General features: G+C 41.5%; 1 protein-coding gene across 1 annotated transcript in view; it reads left to right on the top strand.

Annotated features, from left to right (window-relative positions):
- STK24 (serine/threonine kinase 24) overlaps window positions 1-12939 on the top strand; it is a 123450-nt gene that overhangs the window by 14735 nt on the left and 95776 nt on the right. Inside the window, 1 exon segment of the mRNA XM_030567737.1 lies at window positions 9217-9447. Within this exon segment, the coding sequence (XP_030423597.1) occupies window positions 9217-9447 (231 nt within the window).

Genomic DNA, 12939 nt, shown 5'->3' with positions numbered 1-12939 from the left:
GTGATGATCAGCTAGTAGAAGTCCTTGTTGGGGGTCAGGGCCTGTGCGTGGATCTCAAAGAGGTTCTCCTGCAGCAGAGATGCCGTTTTGGGATGCTGGCAAGAGGTGACTATGGCAACCAGGAAGAGACGGGCCTCATGAGAGGTCACTGGGAGCCCAGCCTCCTTTTAAAGGGGCTGGGTTGATATTAACACTTTAGTCTAGTGGGGTCTTTGCCTCAGTGCGAGGAGGGGAAATAGTTGCATGGACCCAGGGACGATTATGTTGGCGGAAGGATACTACTTGCTAGGCCAAGAAATGCCTGTCAGTTCAGGGAAGCAGGATGAGAAAACCACTGGGCCGGGGGCTTCGTGGGGGGTGACTAGCCAGGCAGGGGGAGTGCGTTTAGGCCGAGGAGGGAAGGGCAGGAGGTGTGGGCCTAAAATAGTAAAGTAGTCCTCGGCTACTCCTGTACCACTGGAAGGGGTTTGGTTGCAGGGGTGGAAGGTGCGCTGGTTGGTGCTGCAGTTTCAGCTGATAATTGAAAGGAAGGGAAGCTGCTGCTGGGGTGGCACAGAGCAACTGTGGAGACCACATTGGGACAAATTAGATGCCTAGGGCACCTGTCCCTGTTTCAGGGTACTGAGGATGCGAGGAGGCTGCTGGGCCCCCTCAACTGCCTAGGCTGTCCTGGGTAGGCCTATTGTGTCACCCCTGGTATGAGTTCAGCTGCCCTTTCCCATATGTCTGAGGCAAGGGAGGAGGGTGCTATCCTGAGCATTTTGAGGCCCGAATCGGTTAACCAATATAATTTTAATAGTTTAAATGAGTACTCTTTAAAATGATATTTACATCCTTAGTACAAGTGTAAGGTATTAAAGTCAGAAATGGTTACAAAGGAAATAAAAATAAAATGCTTTTTAGTAGGTAAAACTTAACAAGCTCGACTTTGGTTCAAGGTAAAATTCACAGCAACATTGGTACAAAATTCTCAGGTCAGGGTCTCCCTCCTAAGTCAAAAGTCTGGTTCCTTTGTCTTAGGAAAGAGAGAGAGATAGCTTGAGGTGTTTTTGCTCCTCACTTCTATAGTCCAGTCACCCTTTGAAATGCATTTTCCTGAGGGTTACGCCTATATAAAGTTCATTCCTGTTGTAAGGATAGAGACATGGAGTCTTGTGATGAAAGAGGTTCCATGCTGTTCTTTGCTAAAATACAGATTGGTCTGGCTCAAAAACTAGCTGCATGTGACCTCCAGAAGAAGAAAGAGGAGCATCCATGTACCAGCAATGCAGATACAGGTGAGCAACCGTTATCATATTCTCTCCACAAGTACTAATTCGAAGAGTGGACTAGATCAGTGGTTCTCAAACTAGGGCCACTGCTTGTTCAGGGAAAGCCCCTGGTGGCCAGGCAGGTTAGTTTACCTGCCACGTCCGCAGGTTCGGCTGATTGCAGCTCCCAGTTGCCGCGGTTCACCACTCCAGGCTAATGAGAGCTTCAGGAAGCATCGTGGGCCAAGGAGTGTACTGGCTGCCACTTCCTGCCACCCCCATTAGCCTGGAGTGGTGAGCCGCAGCCACTGGGAGCTGTGATCGGCTGAACCTGCGGACGCAGTAGGTAAACAAACTGGCCCGGCCTGCCAGGGGCTTTCCCTGAACGAGTGGCGGCCCTAGTTTGAGAACCACTGGGCTAGATGATACATCTGAGAGAAGGGAGAAGCAGAAGGAGACTCCATTGATTGGAAGGCATGAGATGCACTGTCCTAGTGACCACCACTCCCAAGAGAAGGAGGCGGGTTGGGAAAACCGAGAAGTCTGTTGCTTGCCAGGAGCTAGGATTCACGATGTGACGGAGAGACTGCCAAGACTTATCAAGCCCTTGGATCACTACCCCTTCCTGCTTCTCCACGTGGGCACTAATGATATTGCCAAGAATGACCTTGAGCGGATCACTGCAGACTACATGGCTCTGGGAAGAAATATAAAGGAGTTTAATGTGCAAGTAGTGTACTCATCCATCCTCCTTGAGGCAGGAAAAGGCCTGGGTAGAGACAGTCGAATTGTGGAAGTCAACGAATGGTTACGCAGGTGGTGTCAGAGAGAAGGCTTTGGATTCTTTGACAATGAGATGGTGTTCCAAGAAGGAGGATTGCTAGGCAGAGACAGGCTCCACCTAATGAAGAGCGGGAAGAGCATCTTTGCAAGCTGGCTGACTGACGTAGTGAGGAGGGCTTTAAACTAGGTTCACTGGGCAAAGGAGACCAAAGCCCTGAGGTAAGTGGGGAAGTGGGATACCAGGAGGAAGCATGCGCAGGAGAGCGCAAGAGAGGATGATTCCTGCCTCATACTGAGAGAGCAGGATGATCAGCAAATTATCTTAAGTGCCTATACCCAAATGCAAGAAGCCTGGGAAACAAGCAGGGAGAACTGGAAGTCCTGGCACAGTCAAGGAATTATGAAGTAATTGGAATACAGAGACTTGGTGGGATAACTCACATGACCAGGGTACTGTCATGGATGGATATAAACTGTTCAGGAAGGACAGGCAGGGCAGAAAAGGTGGAGAGGTTGCATTGTGTGCAAGAGAGCAGTATGACTGCTCAGAGCTCTGGTATGAAACTGCAGAAAAACCTGAGAGTCTCAGGATTAAGTTTAGAAGTGTGAGCAACAAGGGTGATGTCATAGTGGGAATCTGCTACAGACCACCAGACCGGAGGGGTGAGGTGGACAAGGCTTTCTTCCGGCAACTAACAGAATTTACTAGAGCGCAGGCCCTAGTTCTCATGGGGGACTTCAGTCACCCTGATATCTGCTGGGAGAGCAGTACAGCAGTGCACAGACAATCCAGGAAGTTTTTGAAAAGTGTAGGGGACAATTTCCTAGTGCAAGTGCTGGAGGAACCAACTTGTGAGCAGCAGGTCAAGAAGAACTCTGCCCCTAACAGGGAAGAGTTACTAGGGGAAGCAAAAGTGGATTGGAACCTGAGATGCAGTGACCATGAGATGGTCGAGTTCAGGATCCTGACACAAGGAAGAAAGGAGAGCAGCAGAATACGAATCCTGGACTTCAGAAAAGCAGACTTTGACTCCCTCAGGGAACTGATGGGAGGATCTCCTGGGAGAATAACATGAAGGAGAAAGGAGTCCAGGAGAGCTGGCTCTATTTTAAAGAATCCTTATTTAAGTTGCAGGAACAAACCATCCCGATGTGTAGAAAGAATATTAAATATGACAGGCGACCAGCTTGTCTTAACAGTGAAATCCTTGCTGATCTTAAACACAAAAAAGAAGCTTACAAGAATTGGAAGATTGGACAGATGATCAGGGAGGAGTATAAAAATATTGCTCAGGCATGCAGGAGTGAAATCAGGAAGGCAAAATTGGAGTTGCAGCTAGCAAGGGATGTTAAGAAGAGTTTCTAGGGGTATATTAGCAACAAGAAGAAAGTCAGGGAAAGTGTGGGCCCCTTACTGAATGGGGGAGGCAACCTAGTGACAGAGGATGTGGAAAAAGCTAATGTACTCAATGCTTTTTTCACCTCTGTCTTCACAAATAAGATCAGCTCCTAGATTACTGCACTAAGTAGCACAGTATAGGGAGGAGGTGACCAGCCCTCTGTCGAGAAAGAAGTGGTTCAGGACTGTTTAGAAAAGCTGGACGAGCACACGTCCATGATGCCGGATGCACTGCATCTGAGGGTGCTAAAGGAGTTGATGGATGTGATTACAGAGCCATTGGCCTTTATCTTTGAAAACTCGTGGTGATCGGGGGGGGGGGTCCTCACTGGAAGAAGGCTAATGTAGTGCCCATCTTTAAAAAAGGGAAGAAAGAGGATCCAGGGAACTACAGGCCAGTCAACCTCACCTCAGTCCCTGGAAAAATCATGGAGCAGGTCCTCAAGGAATCAATTTTGAAGCACTTAGAGGAGAGGAAAGTGATCAGGAACAGTCAGCATGGATTCACCAAATCATGCACGACTAACCTAATTGCCTTCTATGATGAGATAACTGGCTCTGTGGATGAGGGGAAAGCAGGGGACATGTTGTTCCTTGACTTTAGCAAAGCTTTTGATATGGTCTCCCACTTTATTCTTGCCGGCAAGTTAAAGAGGTATGGGCTGGATGAATGGATTATAAGGTGGCTAGAAAGCTGGCTAGATCATCAGGCTCAACGGGTAGTGATCAATGGCTCCATGTCTAGTTGGCAGCTGATATCAAGTGCGTGCCCCAAAAGTCGGTCCTGGGGCTGGTTTTGTTCAATATCTTTATTAATGATCTGGAAGATGGCATGGATTGCACCCTCAGCAAGTTTGCAGATGACACTAAACTGGGAAGAATGGTAGATACGCTGGAGGGTAGAGATAGGATACAGAGGGACCTGGACAGATTAGAAGATTGGGCCAAAAGAAATCTGATGAAGTTCAACAAGGACAAGTGCAGAGTCCTGGACTTAGGACGGAAGAATCCCATGCACTGCTGCAGACTAGGGACCGAGTGGCTAGGCAGCAGTTCTGCAGAAAAGGGCCTAGAGATACAGTGGACGAGAAGCTGGATATGAGTCAACAATGTGCCCTTGTTGCCGAGAAGGCTAACGGCATTATGGGCTATATAAGTAGGAACATTGCCTGCAGATAGAGGAACGTGATTATTCCCCTCTATTCGATATTGATGAGGTCTCATCTGGAGTACTGTGTCCACTTTTGGGCCCCAAACTACAAGAAGGATGTGGAAAAGTTGGAAAGAGTCCAGCGGAGGGCAACAAAAATGATTAGGGGGTTGGAGCGCATGACTTATGAGGAGAGGCTGAGGGAACAGGGATTGTTTAGTCTGCAGAAGAGAAGAATGAGGGGGGATTTGGTAGCTGCTTTCAACTGCTTGAGAGGGGGTTCCAAAGAGGATAGGTCTAGACTATTCTCAGTGGTAGCAGATGATAGAACAAGGAATAATGGTCTCAAGTTGCAGTGGGGACGGAGGTGTCAGGTTGGATATTAGGAAAAACTTTTTCACTAGGAGGATGGTAAAGCACTGGAATGGGTTACCTAGGGAGGTGGTGGAATCTCCTTCCTTAGAGGTTTTTAAGGTCAGGCTTGAGAAAGCCCTGGCTGGGATGATTTAGTTGGGGATTGGTCCTGCTTTGAGCAGTGGGTTGGACTAGATATAATTGTGCGTGCATGTGTATGTATGTATTCATCTGTATCTATATAAATATCGACAGTGTCTGTAATAGATATTGTTGATATCCCACACTGTTCTCTGCTGCATTTTAGTTTAGTAGTTTTTCTTTAGGCTGACTTCTTAAAGATCTGCCACAAAAATATAGTGCAAATTAAACAGGTCTTTCAGAAGTAACATTGTCTCAGTTTTTATTTAACTAGTTTGGATTGGCTTTCTTCATGAAAATCCAGTTGAACTAAGGCATGGTTTTTGAAGAATCAGTAGTATATTTCTTAATTGAATAGTAATTGTCTAAGTTTGTGTGGAAGATGGAAAATGGGGAAGACGGGGTGTGTATATGTGTTAGGAGAACTGTAGTGAATAAAAATGATTTTCTTTTTTCTTTTTAGAAATTATAAATTTCTGAATTAAATAATTGGAGCTCAGTTTTACACCGGGTGAAATAATATTTAACTCCTTGGCACAGGCTAAACGCATCTTCATTGAGCAAATATTTTGCTAATACAATCCTTAAAATGCCGCAGTCACTGCTATCATTAGGTGAACTGTGTTCACCAGGACACATCCCAAGAGTGTAATTACCCCAATTACGGTGAATTTACAGTACTGTGAGTGAAAGGTGCATCCCTTTTGTTGTAAAAATTTCCAACAATTAATCTGGAATTCACAAGGTTAATGTCTTATTTTCCATAGAACGTATTTAATGGAGTATTTAGCTGTCATCTTAAAACTAGTAGTTGTATAGCACTCCCATTCACCTTGAAAATCTTATAAGATCATAGAAAATCAGGGTTGGAAGGGACCTCAAGAAGTCATATAGTCCAACTCTGTGCTCAGAGCAGGGCCAACCCCAGCTAAATCATCCCAGCCCATGGCTTTGTCAAGCCTGACCTTAAAAACCTCTAAGGAAGGAGATTCCACCTCCACCACCACTACCCTAGGTAACCCATTCCAGTGCTAGTTGGTCAGTTTAAATTTTTTTTTATTTTTGAAGAGATGGCAGCCCTAGATAATAGATCCAAATATTAAAATGTCTTTTGTAGTTAACAATCTGCTTTTAAAAATATTATAGTAAGACTAGATGCAGCTGAGTGGAGTTGACCACAATTTATTCTCTGCATCCTGCTTCTGTCTTAAATTTAAGTTTCCCACCTGCTGCAGGAAATAACTTCTTCCTGCACATAATTGAAAGCAAAACTGTTGCGGACTGTAGGGGGGAAGAGAGATTTTTGTAGAGCAAAGTTTTGTGGCCTTTCTTTCCTGGAACTAATTGTTGCTGATGCTGTTGAAACTATTACTTCAAAGCAAAGAGAAACGATATATTGAATTTGAAGGCTTGATGCTTTTTATGACAGATTTACATGAACTGGTTTCATGTTGTGTCTAAATGTGTCTCCGTGCTGCTGCCAAGAAAATATGTGTATATACACAGTTTTGTGAGGTTTGTAGTGAAGATCAAAGCTGCTTGTGGAGAGCTGAACTGAAATTCAAGTCAAGGTGAATAGATTGCAGATAGCCTTTGGTGGCGGGTGAACAATAAAATGATGGCTAGAAAAGCTTTGACAGTGCTTCTAATGAGTGAAAGGCCTGTGTTTGTACAAAGACTAGAGGTACTCAAGAAAACATGCTTGCTGATTACATTTGACCAGAGTTCATACTTGAAGCCTTGGGTTATTAATAGGGCCCTACCAAATTCATGGTCCATTTTGATCAATTTCATGGTCATAGGATTTTTAAAATAGTAAATGTCATAATTTCGGCTATTTAAGTCTGAAATTTTACCATGCTGTAATTGTAGGGTTTCTGACCCAAAAAGGAGTTGTGCGAGGGTCGCAAGGTTATTGTGTGTGTGTGTGGGGGGGGGGGAGTTGTGATACTGCTTCCCTTACTGCTGTGCAGCTGCTGGTGGGAGCCCAGCTCTGAAGACAGAGCCACCGCCAGCAGCAGTGCTGAAGTAAGGATGGCATGGTATGGTATTGAGCTGGGCCCTCAGTCAGCAGCCACCACTCTCCAGCCACCCAGCTCTGAAGGCAGCAGTGCAGAAGTAAGGGTGGCATAGTATTATACTTCTGAAATGTTGCTGGTGTGGCACCGCCTTCTGATCTGGGTGCCTGTCCAACAGCTGCTGCTCTCTGGCCACCCCAGCCTGAAGGCAGTGCAGTAGTAAAGGTGGTAATACTGCACCTTCCCCCTGCCCCCCGATAACATTGTGACCCCCCTGGCAACTCCCTTTTGGGTCAGGACCCCCAATTTGAGTAACTGTGGTCTCCCCTTTGATGTCTGTATAGTATAGGGTAAAAGCACATAAAAGACCAGATTTCACGAGTGGAAACCAGATTTCATGGTTTGTGATGCATTTTTCATGGCTGTGAATTTGGTAGGGCCCTAGTTATTAGGAGAAAAAATAGACCTGCTGATATGCTTTGAAATGCTTTCATTTCCAAATATGCATGACCAAATTGAAAGCATAGTGGATTGATTTAAATTAAAGCGATTTTAAATTACCAATTTTAATAATGATTTAAGTCAGCAAGCAGGAAACCTTGATTTAAATAATCAAATTTTAATAATGTTTTGCATTTGTACTTTTTAGTTACTGTCCTAAGATTGATTCTCATTGGTTGATTACCATTAAAACATGTTGCTTTGAAACTAAATATAGTTTTTACACTGAATTTGGTGTTGCTTCCCGCTAACCAGGAGGATGCACTATATCTTCCCCATTTATTTAAACAATTTATAAAGTTTAACTTACGTTTATTCAGTTTTTTACTTTTTACTTTATGATGTTCGAAAATGGTGAATGATGCATTTTCTTATTTAACTAGATTAATTGTCTACATTTGATTTGTATCAAATTGCATTTGGATGGAATTCAATTAATATGCACAAAAACACATTTTCAAATTTTCTTTAGTTGAGTAATATTTCTTTATATGTTCTGGATACATAATAAACAAAATAAGGTTATCAAACATGTTTTGCATTTAAAACTAACTGATTTATTAAATAAAGGAAGCATTATCTATACTGTATTGAACTGATTGATTTTTTTTTTCTGGTCAAATTTGTCCTTCAGGATTTTAGAACTAGTAGGTCTCATCCTCTCACACCTAGTTTTTATTCATATATTGGAGGAGGAAAACAAGCTTTTCAGCTCCCAATAGTTGCTTAATTTTAAATGAACTAGTCATTGAAATGAACTAGTTGAAGAAACTGTATGCATGAAGAAAATTCATGAAGAGGCTGTCTCTTGTCAAAAACTTATTTAGTACTTAACAAACTTTTGAGTCTCGGTGCTTAGCCAGTGACACTCACCAGTTCAGTGGTTTGACTTCCTTTAAAACTTTTCAGCAGACATGTATTGTTTAATATTATTTGCTATATTTAATGTAAAGTATTTTAATAGATTATAATAACTGTAGACCTTAACATAGGTTGTCACTTTCAAATTTTAAAAACTGTATTTAATTTAAAAAAAAATAATTTTAAATAAAAAAAGTTTTAATTAAAAAAATGGATTTTTAGCCACCCTATCTGACAGCTTGGATGAGTAGATCATATTAAAAAAGAGGGGCTAATACTTATTAGGCAGTATTGAACTTTTTTGTATAAGCCCTCTTTTCTTCAAAAGGGATGGACTTGACTTTAAGTTAACTAGTATGCTGGTACAGAAAACTAACAAGATTTTGAGTAACCATTTAAATTAGAATTTGGAGGAAGGCTGTCAAGTACTGAGTAGCGCTTGGGTTGCATAAAGAAATCTGCTAAAAAATCAGTAATTCAAAGATACCTTTGTATCCAGTAAAGAATGGAACAGAAATTACATTTGAACTGGAGGAGGGTCAGGTTGAGAGCACAGCGGTAAAATGTGGAAAAATAGGAAAATAAAGGATGCAGAAAAGACAGATAAGTCCGGAGGTGGGAGAGTAGCGTTATACATAAGATTCCATAGGATCTAATGAGTTGTGGAAAGTCACTAGTCCTTGTCTTTGGAAGTGTTTAACATTTTTGTTTGTAACACTGTAAGTACTGAATGTCTTTTTCTTTTTGTAAATTTAACAGACTCTACAAGCAGATCCAGAAGAACTGTTTACAAAACTGGAGAAAATTGGCAAGGGCTCTTTTGGTGAGGTTTTTAAAGGAATTGACAATCAAACTCAGAAAGTGGTTGCTATAAAAATTATTGATTTAGAAGAAGCTGAAGATGAAATAGAGGACATCCAACAAGAAATCACAGTGCTGAGTCAGTGTGACAGTCCTTATGTAACCAAATATTATGGATCTTATTTAAAGGTAAGATGATGCTTGTTTTTGTGTGTTACAGTGAAAGATTTTGTTCGATTGTCAAATTTTTATGGACAAGAACATCAGTAGAATAGCAGAATAGTTTTCAATACAAGGGGAAATATTTTTCCCCTTTAATCCTAAAAACAGAGTGAACTGCTTATAGTTTGTAAAGAGTTTGCTTCAAGACCCATCTTAAGAATAAAATAGTGTAGTGTCTGTTTTACCAAAGGCAGGAAGAACTGAAATTTGTGTAAGTACCAGACTCGTCATTGGGGACATTGAGGTCAAGCAGTAGTTTATTTAGTCAGTCTAACTTAGAATATCTCACTTTTAGATTATGTTCAATGTTAGAATGCATTGAAAATGTAATAAAATTGGATAAAATTATTAGAAACAACCCAGTACCTGCTTTTTATCAAGGTAACAATTTTGTCAGGCCTTGATTTGTGGTAGTCTGTTTTTAAAAACAGAGATGTTTTTTAGACTTGATCCTGTTTTTGACCTGAATGGCTCAAAAAATTAAGTTGTTAACCTGTGACTTATTTGCAGGAGATATTTAGTTAGCAGACTAGCCTGAAATGAAGGCTGATATGTTCTGTATGAGTTTTGGTTGGTGTTTCATCTGAAATTACAAGCTTTACTAATCACCTCTTGGCTTTCATTTCTTTTTTTTGAAATGATCCAATTCTTGACAGTAAATCAGTTGAGCCAAGTTTTAATAATGCCAAATACAAAAAGGTATTTCTTCTCCGCGGAAAGATTCATGTTTGAGGTTTCTTTTGTGCTTTAACATAGAAGTACACAACTACGCTTGGTACTTTTTGGTACTGTTTTTCTCTTACTTTATCCCATCTGTGTTGCTCAGTTTTCTTTTTTTCACTGAGAATGCATGCAGGAGCTTAAAGCTTTCATTTTTCTCTTGAAAAATGGCTGAGAAGCTTTTCAAAGGGCAGAAAATATCCTAAATACAAAGTTTGGTCCACTTTTGCCATCTAGGAATGTTTCTACTTCCTTTCTGAGGCATTAATGCCCTTAAAAAACCCCTAAAACTACAACAACAAAAAAATCCCTTATTAACCAATCAGGATTTATGGGCTCTTCAGTTGCTTGCATACTGAGAATGGATTTGCCCCGAGGATCCAAAAGATACATGACAATTCCCACTAGGACAGTCCATTGTGTGCTTCCCGTGGCCTGGGCCTTGTTGTCTAGGGCAACTTGAGAAAAAGCCCATCATTGATATTTATCCAAATGGCAGCATGCAAAGTTTTGGACCTAATACCTCACCACTGCCCTGATGCAAACTTGGGTATAGAATAAGTCTAAAAAGCTGCTGGAAGGTTGTGAAGGCATATAGCCAAGCAAGATAAATTGGGGTCTGCTTTTAGTCTTTCTCCATTCCCCTGTTGAAATCTCCTGACTAAGTGTTGGTGGATATATGAAACAGGGACTCCAGAAAGGGCAAGATAAGAATTTCTCCTCTCAGAGATTATCTCACAGAATTCTGAATCCTTCTTCCCTCTTAAGGAGAAATCAGTCTTTTCTTCATTCTTATTCACAAAGGAAATGTTCCAAATTCCTATAAAGTTCATTTCTCCCACAGGGCCGGTGGTGAATGTGCTTTTTATGGAGGACTGCAAGCATTAAACTGGTTTTATTTAACAGCTCTGAATACACATGGTCAGATTGTCTTGACATGAATGTAGTTCCTCCCAATGAGGATGACAATAAGGTGACACTCTCCTTGAGAACTCACAACTTCATGAAACAGAAAATACAAGTCTGAAATAATGCTGGTAGAAAAAAAGAGCTCTAACTACTTTTTCAGATGACGGTGTTATGTCTTATATTGTAGTTGACATCATCCCTACCTCAAAGAGTTTACAATCTAAAATGGATGAAAGGGATACAACTTACAGACAAAATGCAGGGGCATGATTGGGGTACATCGTGTGTGTGTGTGTGTGTGTGTGTGTATATATATATATATATATATATATATAGGAAGAGAGTGCAATGGGAATACATTTGTGTTAGCACTCATTGGTTGAAGTGGGGCAGAAGAATGGTGAGCAGGGGGAAGTGGCTGTAGGTATAAGAGAAGGAGGATGGGTAAAAGGAGATGAGGGCAATTTAATACAGTGGACATGAATAAGGAAGTTAACCAGCTGAAGGGTTGCAATGGCAGGACAGGCTTGGGATGAAGGGGATGGGGGTGTCAAGAATCAATGGCAATACAACAAATTAGAGGGGAAAATTGGTCTAGGTTTCAGAGTTAAATGAGTTATGATCATGTCAGGAGGCTGTAAAGATGATATTGGCATCTGCTGCAATTCCCAGTGTAAATGAAAGAGAAGGCTTCTGGCCTTTGAACCCTGGATAGTTCTGATTTGGGAATGCTGGAATTTTCTGACTTGACCCCTTAGCCTTTGGGTGCAGCTGGTTCTGACTGAGATGGGAGATCTGAATGTCTGGGGTTTCCTGAGTGCCCCTCTATCCATCAAGGTGCATTTCACTGCTTTACAGTCCGTTTTCTTAGGCACCCTAATAGCATCAGTGGCCAGAAATTATTTCTTGTTCTTTGGCTCCTTTTGCATATATAATCTTGTATTAAGTGTTATACATTTCCTCATAACTTTCATATATATTTGGACTTCTGTAAGAGATTTGATTTAGTACCATACAATGTTCTTGATTCGTGATTAAAAAATAATTTTAGCACATATTAAAGGGATTAAAAACAGACCGAGAGATCTCAGAGTAGTTGTAAATGGGGAATCAGTTAGCAGGGTTTTTTCTGTTCGGGTCCCATAGGGATCTCCTTTTCGCCCAGTGCTGTTCAGTGTATTAATCTGAAAGAAAATGTAAAATAATTGATGATAATAAGTTTGCAGATGACACAAGAATTAGTGGAGTGCTAAATAACGTACACATTAGCCTGTGACGGTTGCTGGAACTGCTATCCTTGCTTTGGCAAGCCCTCTCAGTGTTTTTCTATTTTGCATGTTTGTATATAGTTTTAAGTCGTTTTAGTGAAATTTTGTAATTTGAGTTAGTGGTTTTCAATCTGGGCATCCCAGCGTGGGGTCTTACCCATATAGTCATTCTTACAGGAAATACTCAAGTATCCATTACACCTGAATCAGCACAGTTTAGCTATCTTCTCGGTCAAGGTTCGTCTTGCAGCAATATTGACTTTCCACCTGGTGAATAACTGATCCGTGTTTTCACATGACATGTCCGTCTAATGAAGGGGCTAGAGGGGTTATACCCTCAAATAAGAAAGTCTGTTCCTCCCTGGGATCTGAACTTGGTGGTGTTAAAGCTCCTGGAACCTCCGTTTGAACTACTGACAACATGCTCCTTATTGTATCTCTCCTGGAAAGAAGTTTTCTTAGTGGCCATCACTTTGGCCAGAAGGGTTTTGGAGCTCTGTGTCCTCACATCAGAGCCTTCAAACACAGTCTTCTTTAAAGACAAGGTACAGTTATATCCTCA

This window comes from Gopherus evgoodei, chromosome 1 (genome assembly GCF_007399415.2).
Source record: "Gopherus evgoodei ecotype Sinaloan lineage chromosome 1, rGopEvg1_v1.p, whole genome shotgun sequence".
NCBI lineage: Eukaryota > Metazoa > Chordata > Testudines > Testudinidae > Gopherus > Gopherus evgoodei.
Note: the sequence above shows the minus strand (reverse complement) of the source record. Positions and strands in the feature narration are given on the sequence as shown.